Genomic DNA, 22,891 nt, shown 5'->3' with positions numbered 1-22,891 from the left:
CTTTATTTTTTAAACATTCCTGGTCCAAAGTACGATTTTGCGGCTGGTTCCGCAATTACAGCGATAACATGGCTTCAACTGGACTGCTCGTGGTATCCAACATTAAGCAACTGGGTCAATCGTTGCGTAGCATTGAAAAATATGTAAACTCGCTGTACATTCACTTAAATGTGCCAGCATCAACACTTCCAACACCGCCGCCAGTCTGGGGTCGACTTATATCACAATTGTATGCCGATAGCAGCAGCTATGTGGACAACAAGCTGGATCTACGTGTCCTGGTAGCGCCGCTAAGGCAACAACACGATGCGAGGACACTGAAACTGCGCAAACCCATTGATATCATATTCTCGGATGCACATCACCCGGAACTGTGCGACAGGTTGCGATCCGAATTGAATATAAGCAAGCCAACAATTTTTCTACAGGATACAAAAGGATGCACGGATTTACAGGCAGACAGCGGAAAATCGGTCAATCAGAAAGTGTTTCCCAATGTGGTGCTTGGCGGCACCTTTGATCGCATACACATCGGGCACAAGATATTCCTCACACAGGCTGTGCTGCGCACCTGTAAGCGTCTCGTTGTCGGAGTGACGACGGCCGCAATGACAAAGGGTAGGAAAGCAGTCTTCAACCAGTCTGACATACGAATAATCTACATATTACAAGCAAAGATGAAAAGCAAAAGGCTTATCATTTTTATCTATCAATCTACTTCTAGGTAAAGTGTTGCCGGAACTGATATTGCCCGTTGAGGAGCGTATTGCTCAGCTGCGTGAGTTCCTCTTGGATATAGACAACACCTTGCAATACGATATTGTACCAATTGATGATCCATTTGGTCCGACACAACATGATCCGGAGATGGACATGATTGTGGTCAGTGCGGAAACGTTGCGTGGCGGTCAAAAGGTTAACGAAATACGGGCTGCTAATCAACTCTGTCAATTGGATATTTTTGCCATTGATATTGTGGAGAGCAATGTCAACGATGGCATTCATGAGTCCAAGGTTAGCTCGAGCAACACACGCATCGATTTGTTGGGCACACGTTGGCAACAGCCCCTGGTAAAATTACTTGCTCTCCCTGAATTGTAAATGTTTTCAATGCGCCCAATTTCGATTGCAGGCACGCCCTGAGCTGCCCAGGCGTCCCTACATCATTGGTCTGACTGGTGGCATTGCCTCTGGCAAGAGCAAGATGGCCGAACGTTTGGGCAACATGGGCGCCCATGTCATCGACTGCGATAAGGTGGCGCATGATGTCTACGAGCCGGGTCAGCCGTGCTGCGAAAAGATAGTGCAACACTTTGGCCAAGAGATACTCGGCAGCGATGGGCGCATCGATCGCACCAAGTTGGGGCCTCGAGTTTTTGGCAATCCCCAAGAGCTGCAAGCGTTAAATGCTATTGTTTGGCCCGAGATACGGGTGGAGGTCAATAGGCGACTGGCTGTACTGCGTGCAGGAGCACATGTACCCAAAGTGGTGGTGCTGGAAGCGGCTGTGCTCCTCAAAGCCGGCTGGGAGACCAACTGTCATGAAGTGTGGTCCATGATTGTGCCGGCCGAGGAGGCGATTAAGCGTATCATGGAACGCAACAAGCTAAGCGAGAGCGAGGCAAAGAATCGTCTGGCCCAACAAGTGAGCAATGTGGATATTGTGTCCAAATCCCAAGTGATCTTCAGTTCACAATGGGATTATGATTTTACGCAGCGGCAGGCGGAGCGTGCCTGGCAAATGCTTACCAAGGAACTGGAGCAAGCTGAACGGATGTCGAGTAGTCTTTAATGATTGCCAGATAAATTTCTTTTTAATTTGCGTTGTTAGTTGTCATTATTATTAATGCATTTCTGTTAATTCTTGTTTAAATTTAAGTCGAAAGTACATGGGAGCAATAATAGTTGGGATTATTAACACAAATGCTGCAAATAATTATGTTTAACGATGGCTCTCGCCCTTTTTGCCGGAGACACGTTTAAAGTCCGTCATCTTGGTGGTTACAATCGGTGAGCCAATAAAGCCAATATAATCAATTTGGGTAATATCCCCGCCGGACTGGTTGTTCTTTACAAAGATCTGTATGTTTTGTACATTCTGGAATTTCACATAGCGCAGATTGACCGGATTTCCGTTCTCCAGCTCCTTTTCCGCCAGACTGCAAGCGATGCAAGCGAAATTAATTGATAATCAAATGTGCAGAGTTTGACAGACTTACGTCAGATCCTGGACACTGCTCATGGACTCTGCCATGTCGAAGTCAATTGTACGCGGCTGATTGATGAACAGCTTGACATCCTTTGGTCCCAATTGGGGCGGCGCTTTGAACTTTAGCGAATGTATCTTCACCGCCTGATTGAATGTTATGGACAAGATGAGCTGCTCATCGCAGTCGGACTGCAAAAAGCCGCCAGCGGTGGCTAGAGCATGCTTCAAATTGTGATCATCGGCTTCATTTAGGCACTCGCACTCCTGCTTCGAGATGAACGAGTTCAGCTCCATCTATAGCCACAAACAAACGTCATATAATTAGGCTATGTGTTTTTCTAATTGAGCGGTGATTAACTTACCAAACCTTGGCCATAATCCTCTCCAGCCTCAGCGCCGCCCGAGCCAATATGTTCCTGAATTTTTGCCTCCAAACCATTAATGTCGGCGCCCTGAATGCGATCGATTTTGGCTCGATTGCGATAGAATATGAATGTGGGCATCGCTGAGACACCCTGGCCGGCAGCTGTATCCTGGCATTTGTCCACGTCCACCTTCAGAAATATGGCGTCGGGATATTTACTTGGAAACGTGTCGAAAAGGGGCGCAATCCTTCGGCATGGGCCGCACCATGTTGCCGTAAAGTCCACAACGACCAGACGGACGCCAGCATGCGATAGTTCCGTTTGGAAATGCGATTCGTCGTTAATAACACGTACTGACATATCTACTTTGAATTGAAGATGAAATGGAAAATGACTGGCAGCTTTTACAAAAAAAGCAAGATGCTCGATTTTTTGCTCGTTGTGCTTATATAGTTGCGTTACGATATATAGTATCGAAACGAAAATCTATCGATGAATGACATTCATCGTGTCTTCTATTCTTGTATCGCTCCAGCTCTAAATATGGCGTCTGAATAAAAACAAGAAGCAGAGTTGTAAAAAAAAATTATTTTGTGGCCTGCCGGAGAAGTGATGAATTTTTTGTAAAAAGCTATTAATATTTAAGCCCTTACCTTACAAAATAACTAGTTTGTAAAAGATTAACAAAATATGGATGTTCAAGCGCCAAGAGGTAAGCGGCAATTGTTCGCAAAATCGCACTGCGCACAGACACACAAGCAAAATGTGGAGCTGCTAAGCTAAAAAAAACCATTTATACTTTTGCTATTTTTTTTCGTTTTCGCTTTCGTAGATGCAAGTTTACGCAATATAATAGATAAACTGGCGGAATTTGTGGCACGCAATGGACCCGAGTTCGAAGCAATTACCAAACAAAAGCAACAAAACAATCCAAAGTTTGAGTTTCTCTATGGCGGCGAATTCGCTAGTTATTATCAATTCCGTGTGGCAGCGGAACAGGCGAGTGAGTAAAATGATGCAAATTATCCAACTAATTATTGTGAGTGTGAAACTAAACGACAATTATTTTTGCTTTAGTGCTGAAACAGCAGCAGGGCGGCATGCCAACGGGTGCTAATTATATGCAACAGCCGCCGCCAACTCATGCTCACTACGCGTCGCAACAACAGCAGCAGCCCCTGCAACAGCAACAAATTCCAATCAATATGCATGAAAATGTATCGGAGAAAATGCAGCAAGCGCAACCGCCACAGAACCTCGCTCAACAACATATGTGGCCGCCCAATGCCAATCCCGGACAAGGACCGGGACCTGGGCCAGGACCTGGAGCAGTGCCATCAGCAAATGGCTCGCCGTTAACATTGAATCTTGGCAGTCAATTAGATGCCATTCAAATGCAGCAGAATACGTTGAGGGAGCAAATCAAACAATCGGATGCGAATCTTTCCGCACAGCATACGGTAAATAAATCAGCTCAAATCGCTCTCTTCACAGGTGTAATATATCTGTACTTGATATAAACATGTATAAATATATATATATACATATATATATATATATATTTGCTCAAACATCTCCAGAGAGGAAAGCAGCTTTGAGTGTGTCCCACCACTTCCAAAATACATAGTATCATTTTCAATTGCCAATATTTTAGTATTTCCGAATGAAACTTGCTTGTTTTGTTGCTGTTACAAATTCTTATAATACCTGTAAAACACATACAATTCGCAGCTAATCTGAAAGCAGACCCTGGGAATGAATCAGCCTGCTTTTTTTTTTGGCTCTATTTGGATCCGTTTCCTAAAGCATTTTACAATAATTACTTTTACCACTTCGATAACGGATCAATAAGAACAAGAGGTATTACATAGATAAAAATTGGTTGCGAATTAAAATTCAGCTTAAGCAACCATTGCAATTAAGAGCAATTACCTTTACTTGATCCTAATATATAAGTGGCGGAAACGATTCAAATTTCTATCTTTACGATCAAAATTTTGATCGTTGCTTTTGAAAAGAAATTTCCCTTACACTTTTGTTATCATTAAACAATCTCCCAACTCTTCACATGTTTTGCACCGGGGTTAAATGTCTTCTGTGTGTTGTTTTGTTCTACAATCACTCTCGTCTGCCCCTGTTATATATGTATATATACTTTCAGCTTATACAAAAAAAAAGAAACAAGAAGCATTTTCCTTAAAGATTCACAATATTTACAATATGTTTATAAATTATTATGTTTTAACGATCGAATTAACAATTTCAACAATGCTACATTAAATTTTTGCTTTATTGTATATTTTTTGAAACATAAAACCTAAAAAAAAAAACCACTCTTCATACCAACTGACAATAAACCAAATAAAATGTGTAACAAAAAACGAACCCAAAAAAAAAAAAAAAAAAAAAAAAAACTGATTGTTAAAAACGAAACTCTCGTTTATTGTCGCATTCGAAAATATGAAAAAACGAATAACAAATCTCTTGTTGCGCGCCCAAAATAAACCAACGAAATCAAACAAAAATAAAAATCAAATAAAAAATCAAATCCAATGAAACGAAATCAAAAAAATGAACCTTTAGGCGCTGATGACGCAAAAGACAAAGCAAATCGACGAAGCGATGGCGGCGGCACAAACAACCCAACTGGATCAATTGGCCAATGAGCAGGGTATCGTTTTACGGGAATTTGATGGCGTGCTGCAGCCGATCATCGAGTCCTGCACCAAGGATAGCATCTCTGCAGGTAAATATATATATGGCCAGCTCTCCAACGAGTGTGTGGCTATAAACAAAATCAAACTAGTATTTAAATTTAAATCTATATATACATATGTTTACGTCAGTTGTTAACTTTTGAGCTAGACAAAACTGCAAAAGAAATTCAAAATTTAAATAATACTAATAGAAAAAAAACATATTTTAATTTAAAAAATGAAAAAAGAAAACATTTAAATACATAAACTTAATTTGCACAGAGACTACTGACAATCTGAGTAACCCGTTTGATATTGCAATTTTAGGCAAGAACTGGATTTTACAGCATTCAACCGACAGCGCAAAAATCAATGTCGTTTTACAATATCTTTTAAAGAAGTATGCCTCAGTTTATATATTAATTAATGATCCTTTAACATTTATTAATTACCATTTGTGATTCTTTCTTTCAACGAGTGTTAAGCGAGAAACGAAACGAAAACGAAATGATACAAAATGAAATGAAACACGCACACGAAACGCATGCAAATGCTGCGAGCGAAGCAGACAGACACACAGAGAGAGCGTGTGTGACGATCAATTAAGAGAGAGAGAGCTGAGCTAACGAGTTATCTACTCGTTGCTATATAAAATTTAATTCGTTGATTCGTTTGGTTTTTTTTTTTTTTTTTAAGAGAAGATGCGCGAATTATTTCCGCTTGGACTCAGTAAACATTTCGAGTCTTGAGCGCAGTTAGGCAGCAACAATCCAAAGTTGCTTAGTTAAGATACAAAATACATACACAACCTCAACACACACACACACTCACATACAATAACAAATACGAATCACAGCACAGAAAACACACAGAAAAAAAAACAACAAACACTCTTTGGTAATTGTTGTTGTGCCTACAGAAGAAAAAAAACAAAAACCCAAAAAAAAAAAAAAAGAAGAAATGGACAAAAATATGTTTTTCGTTTGTTAATTTATTTTTAGGGCTTTGGTCAATGGTTCAACGTTTCAGCAAAAATTGCATCTTATATATTTAGTTAATGATATCCTCCATCATTGGTAAGTTCGCAAAAAACAACAAATAGCAATAAAAACAAACCACACAACTAAGTAACAGAGCAAAAGCAATAAATCTATTGAAACAATTAAAAGTATAGGCCACATTGAAACTTTGTTGCTTAGTTCAGGGACAGATACAGAGACAGACAGATAGACGGACGAATGGACGGTCTACAGTTTTTGGGCTGGGAATAATTCACTGACCCGAACCTGACCCGTGGGAATTGACAGACTGCATCCTCAAAACGAGCAGACCCCAAAATGCCAGGCATTTTGGTTTAAGCGCAACAAATCTATTTACAGCATGCGAAAAAATATCAGCGATTTGAAGAACAATCTCGAGAACGTCGTTATTCCGATGTTCTGCGGCGCCGACTTGAGTAAGTAATCCAACAACAACAAAAATGTCCCGTTTACATGTGTTTTTTAATTTGTGCATATGTTTTCTTCTGCCTAGTTGCCAACAATGATCAGCGTCAGAAGCTGTCCAAGTTGCTATCACTGTGGGAGTCCAAGGCCAAGTTCTTTGATGCCTGTGTCATCTCGAAGCTGCAATCACCGGACTCATCCATGCAGGAGTACAAAACAAATCTGCAGAATACGCATCACGATATTGTGGCCAAGTACACCCAAAGCACCAAGGCAACGCTAGACAAGTGAGTGCATATCTATATCTATATCTATATAGTTGACTTTGAAATACATACAAATTATCTTGCAGTTATCAGAAGCAGCATCAAATCTTTCTGCAGCATGCGACTCAACAAATTGCCCAGTTGGAGCAGCAGAAGCTGAAGCTGGAGAAACAAATACTGATTGCTCAAAAGGCAAAACACCAAAAGCAGCAGGTGCTCCAACAACAGCAGCATCAACAGCAGCAGCAGCAACAGCATCAACAGCAGCAACAACAACAGCAGCAGCAACAACAACACTCGCCACAAGGCGGCAAATCAATACCTTCCCTAATGGCGCAGCGAATCAATATGCCCGGCGTGGATAAGGAGCATATGCACACGCCACCGCCGCCGCCGACGGTGGCAACACACGAACTACCAACACATCCGCAGGCAGGCAACAACATCTATGCTGGCTATCCACAGCAGCTGCAACAACAACAACAAATACAGCCGCCAACAGCAAATCACTTTGTGGATCCGCGTGGTCCAAACTTTTTCATTCCGGACATGTCAAAGCCGCCGCCAGGCTTTCCAGGTCAGGTACCGCCACAGCAGCAGCAACAACAACAACAACAGGTGCCGCCGCCGCCAGCTCAATATCCGTCATTGCCCGCTGCCGGTGGCGGTGATGCATCTGTGGATCTGGGTGTGCTAAACGCAGCTATTCAGGCAGTCATGCAAATGCAACATCAACAGCAACATCAGCAGCAGCAACAGAGGCATCCCGATGATCAGCAGCAACAGCAGCTGCAACACCAACATCCGCATCCGCACCAGCAACAGGCACAACAACAACTACAGCAACAAGCGCCACCTCCGCCGTTTGCACAAATTCCACTCAATCTGCCGTTGGAAGCTGGCGTCGATATGGGTGCCTTAAATGCAGCCATACACGTTGTGCTGCAACAGCAGCGACCACCTGATGAAGTGCTCGGCTCCGAATCGCATGCGGATCAAGATCGAGATGCGGATGAGCCGACAATGCCGCAGCAGGAACCACAAGTGCCGTCAGCGCCCTATTATGACTTGCCAGCGGGTCTGATAGTGCCACTAATCCGTCTGGAGGACTACAACTATAAGCCATTAGATCCCGCTGACATACGGTTACCACCGCCGGCGCCGCAAAGCGAGCGCCTGACAAACGCATTGAATGCCTTTTATGCGGCGCCCTCGCACGATCGTCCCAGAGATAAGTGAGTCGCTATCAAGCAATCAATCTATATTGAAATCCTCTTAATATATATATATATATATCTTTAGTGAGGGCTGGGAGAAACTGGGTCTCTACGAGTACTACAAGGTGAAGAATGCGGCACGCAAGCAAAAGGAGGAGGAAATTAAGAATGGCACACGCGACAAGTCGCGCTCACCCAGTCCCATTATCCTGGAGAAGACGAAGAAGAGCAATAAGCGTTGCTATCGGTGGGTGGAGCTCCATAAAATTTATAAATTATTGTTAATTTATTATTAATATATTAATACACTTCCCGATGCAGTTCGAAAAGTCGAAGTCGCTCGCGTTCCCGCTCGCCCAACACTCGCACTAAATCCCGCTCAAGGTCCAAATCGCAATCGTTGGAGCGCGTGCCGACGCCGCCGCCGCCACCACCACAGCAACGTAGTATGCGAGGAGGTATTGGAGGAGGTGGCGGTGCTGGTGGCGGTAATCGCAAGATTCGCAATCGTTCGCCGCGACATGAACGTGACAACAACAATAGTCGCGAGCATCGCGCAGATCGTAGCAATAACATCAGCAGCAATAACATCGGCAACAGCAGCAGCAACAATAATAATAGCAACAATGGCGCCAACAATGTTAACAATTCAAGGCGCGTGGAACGCGACAGATCGCCCACACCACCCAGTTTCTTGTAAGTAATCCTAAGCTCCCAATCTTGTAAAGCAGAAATAATTCATCTGAATTATTCTGCTCACTCGTTACGATCTGTTCTCCTGCTTCGAATCTATTCAAAATTTTAATGATCCATTTCATTTGCAGTGGCAGCAGCTTTGCCAAGCCGCAGGAGTTCATCGAGGAGACCAACAAGGGCCATCAAATGCTCATGAAAATGGGCTGGGGCGGCACCGGCACTGGCCTCGGCTCCAAGAGTCAAGGCATTGACACTCCCATTTCGGGCGGTGAGGTGCGCGATCGCAAAGATATGTACAAGGTATGCCGCGGATCAGGAGTACCAATTGACCATTATTAATTTACATATATATTTTGCTTTGCAGGGCGTAGGCAACAATCTGAATGATCCGTTTGAGAGATTTCGCAAGAATAAAGGCGCCGCATTTGCGCATCGCATGAGCACAAGAGAATACAAACCTTAGAATCCCAGAACCATACCCAGCCCCACCAGTCCACACATCCGCTCCCGCCCGCCTACTTCTGGGATTATCGCATTTCTGTTCTTTTCCTCTAGCCAAGAGAATACAATTTTTTATATAAAGCATAAAAAAAATGTTTATATTTTTTCAATGTTAATAGTTGTTAAGCTGACACGTTGTGTGCCGTTTGTGCCGCCTTGGCGTTGACCTTCTCGAGCACCTGTGTCAGTCCCTTGCCGGGACCACACTCGAAGGTGCGCGGAAAGTCGGCGCCTTGCCGCCGCTCGTAGAGCTCGTGCAGCGTCTGCTCCCATTTCACTGGACGCACAATCTGTTTGGGCAGCTGGCGGAGGATGTGCGTCGCATGCTTGTATGGCTTCCCATCCACATTGGAGTAGACGCGTATTATAGGATCTTGCAGGCGAATGGACTTGAGAGCCTTGGCAAATGGCTCAACGGCACTTTGCATCAAAGGCGTATGAAATGCGCCGCTGACCGCTAAGCGTTTCATCCGGCGTATCTTGAGAGCCTTGGCATTCTGCTCCAGGAACTCGAGGGCCTCCACATTGCCTGCCACGACCTTGCAATGGGGATACATGTAGTTGGCAATGCCACAATAAGGTGACTCCACGCCCCGATCCAGACACCACTGTTGCGCCTTGGCGCATGCCTCGCCCAGATTGGTGTCCGGGCCGTAGAGTGTCATTGCCATGGCGCCCGCTGCTTGATCACAGGCCGCCTGCATCGCATTGGCGCGTACCTGCACCAGTTGGAGTGCTTTGTCGAAGGGCAGCGCTCCGGCATAGACTAGAGCTGTGATCTCGCCCAGACTAAAGCCGGCGGTGGCCACACAACTTTCTATGGCTTTGGGCCGCTCTTCGCGCAGTTGCTCCAGTGCCGCTAACGAGGAGACCATCACGGCCAGCTGTGCGTATTCGGTGCGATTGAGTTTCTCGCGCGGACCCTCCAAACAGATCTTGAGCAGATCGTATTTGAGCACCTCGTTGGCCAGCTGAAAGATGCGTCGAGCGCCGGGAAACCGCAGCAGATCCTTGGCCATGCCAACATACTGTGTGCCCTGGCCAGGAAACAGTACCACGCTCGTCTCCTTCGGATCGATTGCTTGCCGGCTGCTGCTCTGCTCGAGAGGATCCTCTAACTCTTTGAGTAGCTGCTCTCGTTTGCTTGTTGTCGCATCGTGTGTAGTTGTTTTTACCGGTTCTGTTGTGCTGCTCCAACGGCACCAGCTCCAGTTGCCGGGCACATTTGTTTTTCTCACGAAATTGCGCGTTCTTGCAACGAACATATTTTTTTTTGGAATGCGGCTTTTAACTTAATGCATAACAGCTGTGTGTAGTGTGTAATAACTTGCGCTAGATGTCGCTAGTTTGCAGCGCCATCCAGCGCATGTGAGCCTCACTAAACGCTTATCCGTTTCTTTTGAAACACTTTCGATTTCGTTGCGTCGAACTTGATTTATGTTGGCCGAAAGCAGCTATGACTAAGATGTTGATGCTGGTTGGCCATCGGCATCAATGGACTTTAGTCATGCCTATTTGAAATTCAATCTATAAGTCATGCGTCCGCGAATTGAAATTAATTAAATATATATATTTGGGTAGAGCATGTCGGGAATGGGAATGTCGGTTTCCCATATAATGAGCGGTGTTTTTTTCATTAGAAATTCGCGCATTCCGTGTGCAGAGTTTCTTGAACTTTCTTGAAAAAAAAAAACAAACGAAAAGAGCCGAAAAATTCTTTGGCAGACCGGTAAAGCTATGCTGAAGAGGATAGCTAAAGGAGTGAACGGTGGTCCGAGGCGGACGTGACACACCACTTTCGCCCTTAGTTCAAGGAACACGCCTACCACCAAAAATCCAAACCACAACAACAAGATCACAGGCTCTCACACAAAGCCCAGCAGGCGTTGGCCCTTCTGCTTTGCCTTGTTGCTTGTTGCCAAGGACCAAGCACGTCTAGACATGAGAGCGAGAGAGATGATGACGATCAAAATGTTGATGATGATGATTGCTAGCTAATAGAACGAGAACCAGTTTGGTTTTGGCTGTCAAATTTTGAAGCGGTAGATGAGTTTGTGAGAGACTGACTGCCCAGGTATGTTCTAAGAACAAGATAGAGAGATAATAACATAAGAAAACAGATCGTTGACATGGCGCAAGTGGTGTGGTTTTTTTATATTTTTTATTTTATTTCGTCTTGATATGAAATCAGGTTGTGAAATACGTAGCATATGCACATAAATACACACATACATTTCACGTGAATTTCATGAATGAGACTTGACTTGTGGCCTTTTGGGTCCAACCGGGATCTGAACTTGGATTTTTTATAGACCACAACAATAGCAAAAAACAACGGTAATATGACAACATAAAAAAAACGTTAAAATATTTTTTTTTAAAATCATGGACAAAAATTGGAATGAAATGCATACTTTAGTAAATGCCAAAGGCACTTTTTATACACATTCTTGCTCGTTCTGATGTTGATATAAATATAAATTATTTAATTTCAGTGTTATTGGCACAAAACGTGCCGGCGATAGATACCTTTAGATTTCAAAGGTTTGCAAATTCCACAGGAGCAGCGCGAACAACACGTAGAAGCAAATATGGATGCCAATACAAATACCAATACACACACTCACAAACACACACACTGCACGTGTAATACGTCTGTAATTGCGTCTTATTTAAATGCGCACACATCGCGCATACGACCCGTTTCCGGCTAACGATAAAAAAAACTCGGCCGAATGTGTGCATTGACCGGCATCATCCAAAACACATCAAAAATATATATGCATATTTTGACTCTTTTCTTTTTTTTGAAAATGCGCATGCGTATGCATCTGTTTTTTTAGTGCACTACTTAAAGCTGCAAGTAAAATAAGAATACAACTGACTGCCAGCAAATGTAAATTTTTATTAAGAAATAACTGTTAAGCGCTCAATGTCAGTATAACGTCAATGCGGCTGCAGCAGCACCTGCTTCCCTTCACTCTGCTTTGTGCTTTGCACTCACGCAGAGTGTACCGAAACAGCAAAACAACAACAACAAGCGTAAAAAGCGAGAGTGCACTTGAGAGATGAGATGAGATGAGAGAGAGTGAAATATGTTGAGAGAGAGTTCAAAAGCTGTTTGGCCTTGCGCATAGGTTCTAAGTGAAAGCACAACACATGTAATGTCTTTGTGTGTATGTGTAACAAATGAATTTGAATAAAGCATATGGCGCATGCGTAAAGCTCGTGACGTTTTATGAATGAAGTGAAACAAACACACACATACACATAGCTATACGTATATATGTTCGAATTTCACAAAGTCAAAAGCTGTGTGCGTGAGACTACTCATGTTGCTAACGGAATTCCCCTAGCAACAAGGTAGCCGCCAAAAGTTGGCAGTTGGCTGCTGGCCACGCGCTCACTTTCTCCCAGAGGTTGACCGCCAAACGTCGTTGGCTTCCTCATTACATGACAATTACGATTGATATTACAGTTTCAAGGTGCTTAGATTACAAATGATCGGCACACGTTTTAAGGTTTATCAGCAACAGCGCGCATGACTCAGCAAAATCTATGGCAATTATGTTGAAATAGCCTTGGCATTGACTAATAAAAACAAATCAAAAAGATACCAATTACAAGGGGAAAACATTTAATTAATTGCCAACGTCGTCGTCGGCGCATCCTTCCAAGTCTGACGTCGGCCCGCTTCTAAGCACACAATTTTATAACCGACTTAAAGTTGGCTGCGGCGCGCCTTTTCGCTTACGCATGCGCTCTTTTTTTTGTTGTTTTTTCCACTCCTACTCAGGGCGTACACACGCCGAACACACATGAGAACCCGAACCCGAAGTCGTCGCTGCTGTTGTTGTTGTCGCTGCTGCTCCTGCGCTCTGGCATTTATTTGCATATATTGCCCGTATAAAAGCTAACAACATTTGGGCGAAGCTTTCATTTGAGTTCGCAGCTTATCAGGTGACGGACGACGGGTCGGTGGTTGTTTTTGTGTTGCGTTCATTTACCCTTTACATTTACCCGCCAACAAATATCATATATTCGTTTTAAAAAAACACGTATACGCCGCGTTGCCACTGGGGCAAGTGAATACAAATTTAAAGTGCAAACGCATCAATTACAACAATTGGATTTATAATAATATAATAAAATCTACAAAAATGCATTCAAAGGTGAGTTTTATTCAGCAGTAAATCAAAAACAAAAAATAGCATAAAGATTCAATAGTGATGACTAAAAAAGGCAATTGCAAAGCTAATGATGAAAATTTCCCACTATTTGCGAAATTATAAGCATAAGCATTTTTGATTGCCTTTTTTGGTTGTTTATATTTTCGATTACTGAAAGTTGTTGCTGTTGTTGTTGGTGCTTAAAGAGGGGTGTGTACCCAATGGAAACCTGTAACACAACCTGTCTGTGGGCGGGCTAAAAATAAAAAGCAAATGCGCTTTTGTTCTCAGCAAAGACACTGGGCGAAAATAAATAAAGCATAAGTGTAGCGCTCTCTTTCATCTTTGTTATTGCTCAATACGGAAATGCCTTACTGCAAGAGAGAGTGAGAGACGGGAGAGAGGGAGAACGTGCTCGTTATTACATAATTTCCCACTGTAAATTCGGGGAAGTTTTGCTCATTAAAAATGCCATTTTGGGCTGCAACGACTTTTAAGTGCGCTCCAGTTTTATGCTTGCCTCATGACTTGTGACCCAGTTTATTGGCCCTCCCCCCCTTTATCCGCAACCACCCCACCACCCAACAAGGACAAGCAGCAACGTCAGCGTCACGATCTGATAAGCAGCTGGCGTCACTCAAAGTGGTTTATCCACCACAAACATTTATATATAATTTATACATTTGTTGTATATTGTTAACACACATATAAGCAGTTGATTCTGAGCTGAGATTTATATTTAAACAACTTATTTTAAACATATGTGTTCGCCTTGCAGTTCAATGTGTGCCGTTGCCTGCTGCTCGCCGTAATCCTTGGCTGCTGTCTTGTGAATGAGTCACAGGCTTACTGCTCGCTGGACGAGATGAAAACGTTTGCGATGGAGGCGTGCGAGCGACTGTTCCTACAGGATGAGGGCAGGGAGCGACGGTCCATAGACTACAGTGGTCATCACGAAAATAAACTAGCACGTAAGTGTATTCAGCGACGCTTAAATAAGGCCACAGAGTCAGTCAACCCGATGTGCATTGAGAAACGGAATCGGAAACACAAACACACAAACAATTCATAATTAATAATTCAATAAATAATGCAGTTCCGATTTTAAAGCTTGCCCGTTTTCAAGGCAAGCAAGTTCAAGTGGAGTCTTTATTAAATACTATTTTTTTTGTATATGATTTTTATGCGCTCTTTGCAGATGACAAAATGCATAAGGATCAGCATTATATTGGCAGGAGTAACTATCCGCGCGGTGGCTATCTCAAGGTCAGCAGGGAGCACTACCATCGCCTCATGCGACTGGATGTGATGCCCCGCTATAAGCCACGAAAGCAGCACCAGGACAAGAAGATGCGCTTCCGACGGGATAGCTCCAGCAAAAGCTACAACAACATCTCCTACTGCTGCTATCATCATTGCAACGAGGAGTTCTTCTGCTGAGACGAGGAGCAGACAAAATCATTCCAGCGACAGGAATTCCTTTAGAAGGCTAGTCAGCAACTGATTCCGTCCTTAGATCTATCCTATATACATATTATAATATTGACATTATCCACGCGCTCTCACTCTCATAGAGTAGGTACCTTAATTTGTTGAGACCACCAGCAAATCTTGCCACAGTATTAAACAGTAGAACAATTAATAAAGTAATAAGTTTGTTAAGCTCCTAGTTCATAAGGCAATGCATATAAAAAACACAACACTAATTAAGTATAAAGTATTAAATACACTACGCTAAGCCATACAATGAAAGAGTTGGTTTCTTGAATGCAGTTCGTTAGAGTATATCCTTGTTAATCTTGCAAATCTGCAAGGATTTGACCAAATTGAAAACATTTTTGTGAGAAGGACATTCGACTTTATGTCATTTGCAGATACTGCTGAGTCCTGTGTCCAAAATGTTGTTATCACCAGAGCTACTCACTGGGCAAAGGACATCCAAATCGTCCTTTAAGGATTTTTGTTTTCGATTCGAACATACAATGTCCTTCGAAAATAGGATAGGATATGACCGACATAGAGGAATTTTTTTGAAAATGCAATTGTCCTTATTCATTTTCGTTTTTTTTCATTTGATCCTAGGCGTACGCCTCTGAATTTTAGATATTTTCAAGCTAAATATCGAAATTTATAATGTTGTTCACCGTAAAAATATCCTTTAAAACTGTATATTTTATGAAACAACTCTTCACAATCGCGTTTATTTTCCAGCCGGAAAGTATGCTCCGCTTTCAAACATTTGATCTCACACTATTTTAATGACCCTGGAAGTATGCAATGCTTTTGATTGACATACTAATCACAATCATCCTAAAAGTATGTTGCATTTAATTTATAAGAAATGCTTTTGCGCTCTGAACGATTTACAAAAAACCAAAGTAACATATAAAATGAATCAGTTTTGCTTGGACACAAAATGCACGGAGATTGGGAATGGCCCACGCTATAATTCCACAGCTGGAGACATGTTGCTCACCGGGATAAGATATATTAAGGCATCTTGATTGAGAAGTTAGTTTAATTGAACAACTTGTAAATATTATTCGAGTAATAAGGCCGTTTACTTAGTGATTCTGCAAATCAAATAACATTTCGTTGCTTAGTCGAATCGATTGTAAATACATGTACTTAAATAAATCTAAATCTCATGTGTGCTCTGGCATATTTAAAATATCCAAAAATATGTAACATTTGTGCGGTTATTCGCATATTAAAACTCTTGTACGTTGATAATGATAAAATAACATTCAATATATAAATTCTATACATCCATTATATAATGGACACCATGACAATCCGCACACTTGATACGACGGCTGTGCTGTTCGTCCAGCGGCCGCATTGACTGAAAGTACTTGGAAACTATAGCTAGAATCTCATCACGTTGACTCTCCAGAAACTCGACGGTGAAATTCTCATAGTTGTTGACGCACTGCATCAAAATGCGATAGAGCACCATTTCTGTGGAGAGAAAGGTGTGCAGGGCACGATCAATGCTATCCACATGCTTTTCCAGAAAGTTACAGGCCATTTGCAGAATCAGCTCCACCGACCCGACACAAAAGTACTTGGCCAGTGCATCGAGCACATCCAACAGGCTGCCCAAGTTGCCGATGTGCTGGACAAACTTGGAGCCAAGCCAACTGGTCAACTGATTTACATTCAAACGCAATTTGCCCACATCATCCAAGCTGACCAGTTTGGGCAGCAGAGCAGCACCGACAGCACCAAACGCTGTGGAGCCCTGCTTCAAGTTCCGATGAATCTCGTGCAGGCTGAGAAGCACCTCCTTAAAGGGTATATCATTAAAAGTGCGCACAACATCAAACTTTTTGCCTCCACCGGCCACATCGCTATTCAGTTTTGCCGACTCCTCAACAATCTGGCCAAAAGCTTTGCTGCAAATATGAACGAACTATTATATTAAAGTCGATAAAATAAGTATATGGAATAATAATAATACCTGGTTTGATTTCGTACAGCGTCTCGTAGAGCGTTGCCATTTGTTGCCTTGTTGGCTATGCGCAGATTGTTAATCGAGTGCGTAAAGATGACCAGACCGGAGGCAATTTGGAGCACATCGAGGCTGCTCAGCGGCTGATCATCGCTGATTTTCTGAGAGCCAAAAATAAACAAATGTATAGCGAGCCTTAGTACTTATTGTTAATAAAAATAAATAAATAAGTAATAAAATAAGTAGTTAAAGTTTAGCTTGAGTAGCACATCGAACTGAACAAATATAAATACTAAGAATAAAATTATAATAATAATTAAATAAATACAGCGCAGTTTGAATGACATATCGAACTCACCAAATATATATCGTAGATGCCATTGGCCACACCCGTGCCGGATAAGACAATAGACGACACACTGACGCTCTTCACGGCCAACTGAGTCGTGGCATTGATTTCCGTTTGTGCCACTGTCATCGCTGTGGTGGCGCCAGCCGCACCCAGCCCAACAACGCCGCCAGCCACATTCAGCCAACTGTTGCGCGCCTCATTGTCCACCAGCGATATAGACTGTTTGTGCTGACGTCGGTCAAATAGTCGTCCAACCGAGCGCACTGTGCTATACGCGGCTGACGACACGCCCACAAGGGTAGCTGTCAGTAGAATGGGTGCCGCCACAGGAAAGGCGAGTGCAGCAGCAATGGGCACCGTGGCAGCCAAGCCACCAACCGTGGCAATGGAATCGCCAGCATTGAGTATTTGACGATTAACACGCGAAGCCGGTGTGGCAGAGAGCATTAAGTGTACGCCATGGTCCTGATCCTTAGTGAACGTATAGATGCCCTGGCTGGGCGCAACCATTGTGCCCCGAGGCAACGTATTGTTGAAGATATACTGCCGCCAATTGGGATAAACGCGTCCGTGTTCATCAATGAAGATCATGCAGCAGCTGTCGCTATTATCGCTATTATCCTCCCACATGCATTTGCGTGTCCGGATGACGGGATGACAGCTAAAGCTAGTTGATTCTAGTGCCAACTCCGGATCCTTCTCACTGGTGACCAGCACATAGATAATTGCCGATAGCAGCATTCGATTCGTATATTTCCTCTGTTCCCAAACATTCTCGAACAATTTCTGGCGCTGTCTTTCCAACGTTTTGCTCAGCTTGGTTACATTCTGGCCGATTAGATTGGCAATCTTTTGCTTGAGAACATCAGCTTGATCGGGCGCAAGTCTATCAAAGAAACTCGCCGATGACACATCGATGATAACAACAAAAAACACAACTTACGCGTCCCAAATAATTTGGGAATGGAATCCACAGCTTAGTGCAAAATCCCGCTGCACTTCGTACACAGACCTGGTCATCCTTGGAAGACAGGTTCATTGGGTGGTTTGAAACTTAAATAAACATAAAAACAAGCCTAGACAATATGTTCGTTATTATTTATTTTGTTGTTATGACAACTGCGTTGTGCATCGGGCAAATAAAATTTATCACATATGGCTGCTTTGTATATGTGTTTGTGAGTATCGAAATGAGTACACAGATGAGTACATGTTGATCCTAACGGTCGATATGTATGTTTATCGTTCATGTGGTCCAATTGTACCAAAATGTATCCTCTATCCATTGGTATAATTATTTTGAATAAGTGAATTTATATATTCTTTGTATACATGTACATATATAAAATTAGTGTTTGCTGCTACAAATTATTTTATCGCAGTGGTTGCGCGCATCACTTAAACGATACCGAGTATTATTTACAGGGCTCACAATTCAAGTGAAATTTGACCGATAGCTCAATGTCGGGTAATCGATACTTTCAGTATAGAATGATTTTGCAGCCCTGGCATTTTGTTTATAACTAATACGCGAAACCGCCGGACGCAGATTGCGCTTGAGTTTATGACAATTAGCCGTTTAAATTCAATTAAAGCAACGTAAACAATCACTAATACAAGAATAAAGTCCGCCAAAAACCAACAAGCAAACTGCACTTACACGCAATTTACGTAAGAATTAAAAAAGTGCGCAGTGAAAAACAATAGAAATTGAACAACAACAGCGTTGTTGGCCAAAAAACTACCCAACGAATACGCACGCACACATTGCCGACGACGACATTAAGAACAAACACTTGCATATACATATATACATTTATATATGCGTATATATAAAAATACATATATACAGTGTACATTTGTAAGCCGAAAACCACAAACAATTGACATTGGGTCAGTCACCACCTGTTTGTTTATGGCGGCGACTCAAACTAGCAATAATTGTTAACACATTGGGTCCGTGCCTTTGTCAGCTGTTGTTGTTGCTGCGAATTGTTTATAATATTAGTAATCATACGTATGTACATGCATTGTACATAAACCCATGCGCAATTGACATTCTCGCTGGTCGCGTGTCATCTGAATATATATTACTTATTTATGGCTTCAAATGCACAGCTCGGAAAAATCATTTTGTTGAGCGCAATTGCCGTCTTTTTTTACTACTTTTTTTGGGTAGCGATTCTCCCGTTTATGATACTCGATGAAGGTGAGTATCAAAACAAAACTCAACGTATGTGCGTGTGTGTATGTGCCTATGTGTGTGTGTGTGTGTGTTAATATTATGTTTTGCTTTTATTAAATAATCCGTGGTGTATCAGCATTTGACTGCTTCTCATTCTCAATTTCTCGCGGCTTTTGTGCGGTAATTAAAGTGCCGCAGATTAAATTCGCTTCGTGCGACAAATATATATATAATTTATTGTTATACATATGCGTTTGTGTGTGTGTGTGTATGATGATGATGAAGGTATGTTTTCGAAATGGTAATTTGAGGAATTCAGTTTGACCGCAGGGGTTGCCACAAATGTTTTCAGTTTTTTGTTTTGCCAATAAGCTGGCAAAAAGAAAGCTTCCCACTTTCCAAACTTTAATGGCGCTTTTAGCTCATTAATAAGTCTTACAAATGTTTACGTTTTACAGTAATCCGTGTATAACAGCAATCTGTATAACACATATAAGTAATAGAGTTATACGTATAACTGCAATTGCTCGCAATTGTAAGTTTTTGAAAATTAGGATTATCTTTGAGTTTAATAAAAAATCGGAAAATGTATTTTGAGTGTTATATAGGGTATTTGCTAGTCTAGCAGTGTTTTTGTGTTTTTCGTTTACCTGCTTCAAATATATATGTGCATGCAATTGAGAGCAGTCAATGTCAAGGTCGTTGTTTTACATGTTAACTAATCCTCCCGTCTGCCTCTCCTTCTCTCTCTCCTGTCTCTTAGGTAATCCCATACTTTCGTTATTTCCGCCGCTGAAGTACGCATTCATTGTGCCCACAGTATTTGGGGTCATCTGCCTGGGCGGCATTGCCGTATTCTCCTTCTATCACATTTGGAACATTACCCACGCGAAGCCAACAAATTGAAGGTGCTGATTGCTGATTGTAATAAAAAGCGTGTATTTAAAAATAAACAACAAATACACTCACACAGACAGAGACACACACACGCGCACACACGGATGAGCCACGTCAGAATAGGTCACGGCACTGGATAGATTATACACGGATTGGCAAGCGTAAAACAGACGGCTGCTGTTGCAAATCAACAGGCTGCTCCAGTCGGCAACAAGATGCCACAGTGGCTGGTCATTGGCATTTCGGGTGTCACCTGCGGTGGGAAGACGACACTGGCACATGGACTCCGTGATTATTTCAAGGGATTGCGCAATGCACCGCTCTGGAATACGCCGTATACGATTGGCGATGTTCAGCTCATTTCACAGGATGATTACTTTCTGCCCGTCGACGACAGACGGCATAAGCGTGTCGAGAAGCTGAATGCCATCAATTTTGAGCTAATTACATCGCTGAACACCAAGCAAATGCTGGCGGATATAGCGCACATCATCAATGGTCAGACGGAGCACAACTATGCTAATTTCGAGCACTATGCCCTGCAATACCAACAACAACAGCAGCAGCAGCAACAGTTGCAACAGCAGCAACAACAGCAACATCAGCAATATAATACCAATTATTATGGCAAACAACACTTGCCAGCTGCTTATCAATATCAGCGACAGCAACATCAGCAACATCATCATCAGCAACACAGGCAACATCATCCGCAACAACAACAGCAACAACATGCGGATCACATTATGCGTCTCAATATCAATGCACAGATTGCCGCCCAGCTACGTGACAAGAAGATCAATGTGCTCCTCATTGAGGGCTTTATGATATTCAATCAGCCCGAGGTGTTGGCGCTGTGCAATCTGAAATATCATTTCCATTTGCCCTACGAGAAGTGCTATGAGCGTCGAATTAAGCGCACCTATGATCCGCCCGATGTTACTGGGTATTTTGAGCTGTGCGTCTGGCCGTACTACGAGAAGAACTTTGCCGAGTATCGCGAGTGCAAAGATATCACCGTACTCAATGGCGAGATAGCCAAGGAGAAGATCTTCAAGTTTGTGCTGCAGCGGATCGTTCACTATTTCGAGGAGCGTTGCGATCCACCACCACCAGCCACATTGCCGCCGCCAGTCGTCGCTTGTCCGCCGCAACAGAAGCGTTTCGACTGCATGCTCTACATGGGCACGGTGGCCAGCAATAACAATCATTTGCCCACAGCCTGCCCCATGGAACAGTAGGCAGGGCAGTTGGTGTTGCCATAAATCCATTTATATATATACAACATGCATATATAGATAATTATGTAAACATTGCGAATTATTTGTGTAATTGCAATTCGATGTACATTCAAACATAGTTTTACCATTGTAATACAGTAGTCGCTCGACATATTAGAACGCAGAGTTTTATAGAGATATTATCTAGATCTATTTCTTGAAAAAGTATGAAGAATTTAATTAATTCATTTAATTGTGAACATTTTATATAAATTATTGTAAATTAAATGAATTTTCCTAGTGTTTTCACACGAAGATTTCGATTGCAACAAAAATGAATAATTATTGCTACAATTATTATACTTTTAATATTGTATTTTCAATAGTTCTAGAAGAACATTTAATCTTAGGTAAAAATGAAAAATTAGTCATTACAAATTATTATAAATGAAAATATTTCTGTAGACCACTTTTATTTGGTTTCAAATATTATATTCAAATTCTACTTTCTTTAAAAAATAATCTACGATTTAATGCATTAAAAATTGCTTCTAATTTTCTTAAAATAACCATTTCTGCAAGTTCTAATATTCAAGCGACCATCTATAGGCAAATTTATTTGCCATTAGCTAGTTTTATTGGTAGAATTGTTTAAGCCAGTAGTTTAATATAAGGACACACATTCTCTCTGTAACGACTATATATATATAGTATTTATAGTCTGGTAACTGATTGTGTAAAATGTTTTGAAAATGGTTCAGGAATTCATATAGCTGTGCTAATTAACTACTAATAATGTGTAATAGCAAAAAACAAAACTGCGTATTAACTGCAAAAATCACATGAATGAAATTCAATATTATATATATATTATATGTATGTATGTAACTTATACACTCTCTAGAATTAGTTTAACCTCTGGGTTCAAGGAGTGTACTCATTTTATGGCCAATTTAAAGCTTAGCCATCTGTAAATAGTGTACTATATATATATATATATTAACTGTTTTAAAAATTATAGATCTAAGACTTTGGACCTCTGAAACTAACACTAATTTTTTTTCTTGTGCGAAACAAAACACACAGATACACACACACACACATACAGATAAGCCACGAATAAAAAATATATACATATATGTATATTCACCCCTGGAGAAAAGAACGAAATCATTTTTGCATTGCTAAATTTATGAATTTTATTGCATTTATTCTCTTG

At 41.9% G+C, this 22,891-nt stretch overlaps 8 protein-coding genes across 9 annotated transcripts; 5 read left to right on the top strand and 3 right to left on the bottom strand.

Annotated features, from left to right (window-relative positions):
- The first annotated feature begins 4 nt into the window (after positions 1-4).
- Positions 5-2,037, top strand: LOC6557313 (bifunctional coenzyme A synthase). The gene is made up of 3 exons (XM_001983498.2): positions 5-618; positions 725-1,071; positions 1,133-2,037. Exons 1-3 carry the CDS (start codon positions 69-71, stop codon positions 1,790-1,792), a joined length of 1,557 nt encoding a protein of 518 aa, XP_001983534.1. The 5' UTR covers positions 5-68; the 3' UTR covers positions 1,793-2,037.
- Positions 1,777-3,041, bottom strand: LOC6558837 (thioredoxin-like protein 1). Its single transcript, XM_001983499.2, has 3 exons — positions 2,572-3,041; positions 2,220-2,503; positions 1,777-2,159 (listed from the first exon to the last, which is right to left on the bottom strand). Exons 1-3 carry the CDS (start codon positions 2,932-2,934, stop codon positions 1,943-1,945), a joined length of 864 nt encoding a protein of 287 aa, XP_001983535.1. The 5' UTR covers positions 2,935-3,041; the 3' UTR covers positions 1,777-1,942.
- Positions 3,042-3,102: 61 nt separating this feature from the next.
- On the top strand, positions 3,103-9,488 carry LOC6558398 (calcium homeostasis endoplasmic reticulum protein). 2 transcript variants are annotated; one of them, XM_001983500.2, is made up of 13 exons: positions 3,103-3,286; positions 3,407-3,577; positions 3,652-4,034; positions 5,158-5,320; positions 5,598-5,670; positions 6,272-6,346; positions 6,650-6,726; positions 6,804-7,002; positions 7,068-8,216; positions 8,284-8,445; positions 8,520-8,894; positions 9,023-9,194; positions 9,259-9,488. In XM_001983500.2, the coding sequence occupies exons 1-13, from the start codon at positions 3,265-3,267 to the stop codon at positions 9,355-9,357; spliced, it is 3,120 nt and encodes a 1,039-aa protein (XP_001983536.1). In that variant the 5' UTR covers positions 3,103-3,264; the 3' UTR covers positions 9,358-9,488. The 2 variants fall into 2 exon arrangements, with proteins under 2 accessions (XP_001983536.1, XP_032599022.1); XM_032743131.1 differs by lacking the exons at positions 5,598-5,670; positions 6,804-7,002; positions 7,068-8,216; ... (2 more) ...; positions 9,023-9,194; positions 9,259-9,488 and having other exon boundaries at positions 6,650-6,717.
- On the bottom strand, positions 9,469-10,700 carry LOC6558522 (probable malonyl-CoA-acyl carrier protein transacylase, mitochondrial). The gene has a single exon (XM_001983501.2). The coding sequence runs from the start codon at positions 10,658-10,660 to the stop codon at positions 9,518-9,520; it is 1,143 nt and encodes a 380-aa protein (XP_001983537.1). The 5' UTR covers positions 10,661-10,700; the 3' UTR covers positions 9,469-9,517.
- Positions 10,701-13,351: 2,651 nt separating this feature from the next.
- LOC6558306 lies at positions 13,352-15,308 on the top strand. Its single transcript, XM_001983502.2, has 3 exons — positions 13,352-13,567; positions 14,343-14,535; positions 14,763-15,308. Exons 1-3 carry the CDS (start codon positions 13,556-13,558, stop codon positions 15,002-15,004), a joined length of 447 nt encoding a protein of 148 aa, XP_001983538.1. The 5' UTR covers positions 13,352-13,555; the 3' UTR covers positions 15,005-15,308.
- A 756-nt stretch (positions 15,309-16,064) lies between these two features.
- Positions 16,065-18,573, bottom strand: LOC6558374. The gene is made up of 4 exons (XM_001983503.3): positions 18,314-18,573; positions 17,377-18,256; positions 17,028-17,179; positions 16,065-16,962 (listed from the first exon to the last, which is right to left on the bottom strand). The coding sequence occupies exons 1-4, from the start codon at positions 18,388-18,390 to the stop codon at positions 16,326-16,328; spliced, it is 1,746 nt and encodes a 581-aa protein (XP_001983539.1). The 5' UTR covers positions 18,391-18,573; the 3' UTR covers positions 16,065-16,325.
- Positions 18,574-18,916: 343 nt separating this feature from the next.
- LOC116804933 (dolichol-phosphate mannose synthase subunit 2) lies at positions 18,917-20,595 on the top strand. Its single transcript, XM_032742898.2, has 3 exons — positions 18,917-19,579; positions 20,319-20,463; positions 20,529-20,595. The coding sequence occupies exons 1-2, from the start codon at positions 19,471-19,473 to the stop codon at positions 20,459-20,461; spliced, it is 252 nt and encodes an 83-aa protein (XP_032598789.1). The 5' UTR covers positions 18,917-19,470; the 3' UTR covers positions 20,462-20,463; positions 20,529-20,595.
- On the top strand, positions 20,518-22,842 carry LOC6558344 (SWI/SNF chromatin-remodeling complex subunit SNF5). Its single transcript, XM_043215574.1, has one exon. It carries the CDS (start codon positions 20,668-20,670, stop codon positions 21,691-21,693), a length of 1,026 nt encoding a protein of 341 aa, XP_043071509.1. The 5' UTR covers positions 20,518-20,667; the 3' UTR covers positions 21,694-22,842.
- Positions 22,843-22,891: the final 49 nt, after the last annotated feature.

The sequence above is a fragment of the Drosophila grimshawi genome, unplaced genomic scaffold, assembly GCF_018153295.1.
Source record: "Drosophila grimshawi isolate 15287-2541.00 unplaced genomic scaffold, ASM1815329v1 contig_44, whole genome shotgun sequence".
Classification (NCBI taxonomy): domain Eukaryota; kingdom Metazoa; phylum Arthropoda; class Insecta; order Diptera; family Drosophilidae; genus Drosophila; species Drosophila grimshawi.
This window is presented reverse-complemented; position numbering and strand designations above follow the sequence as displayed.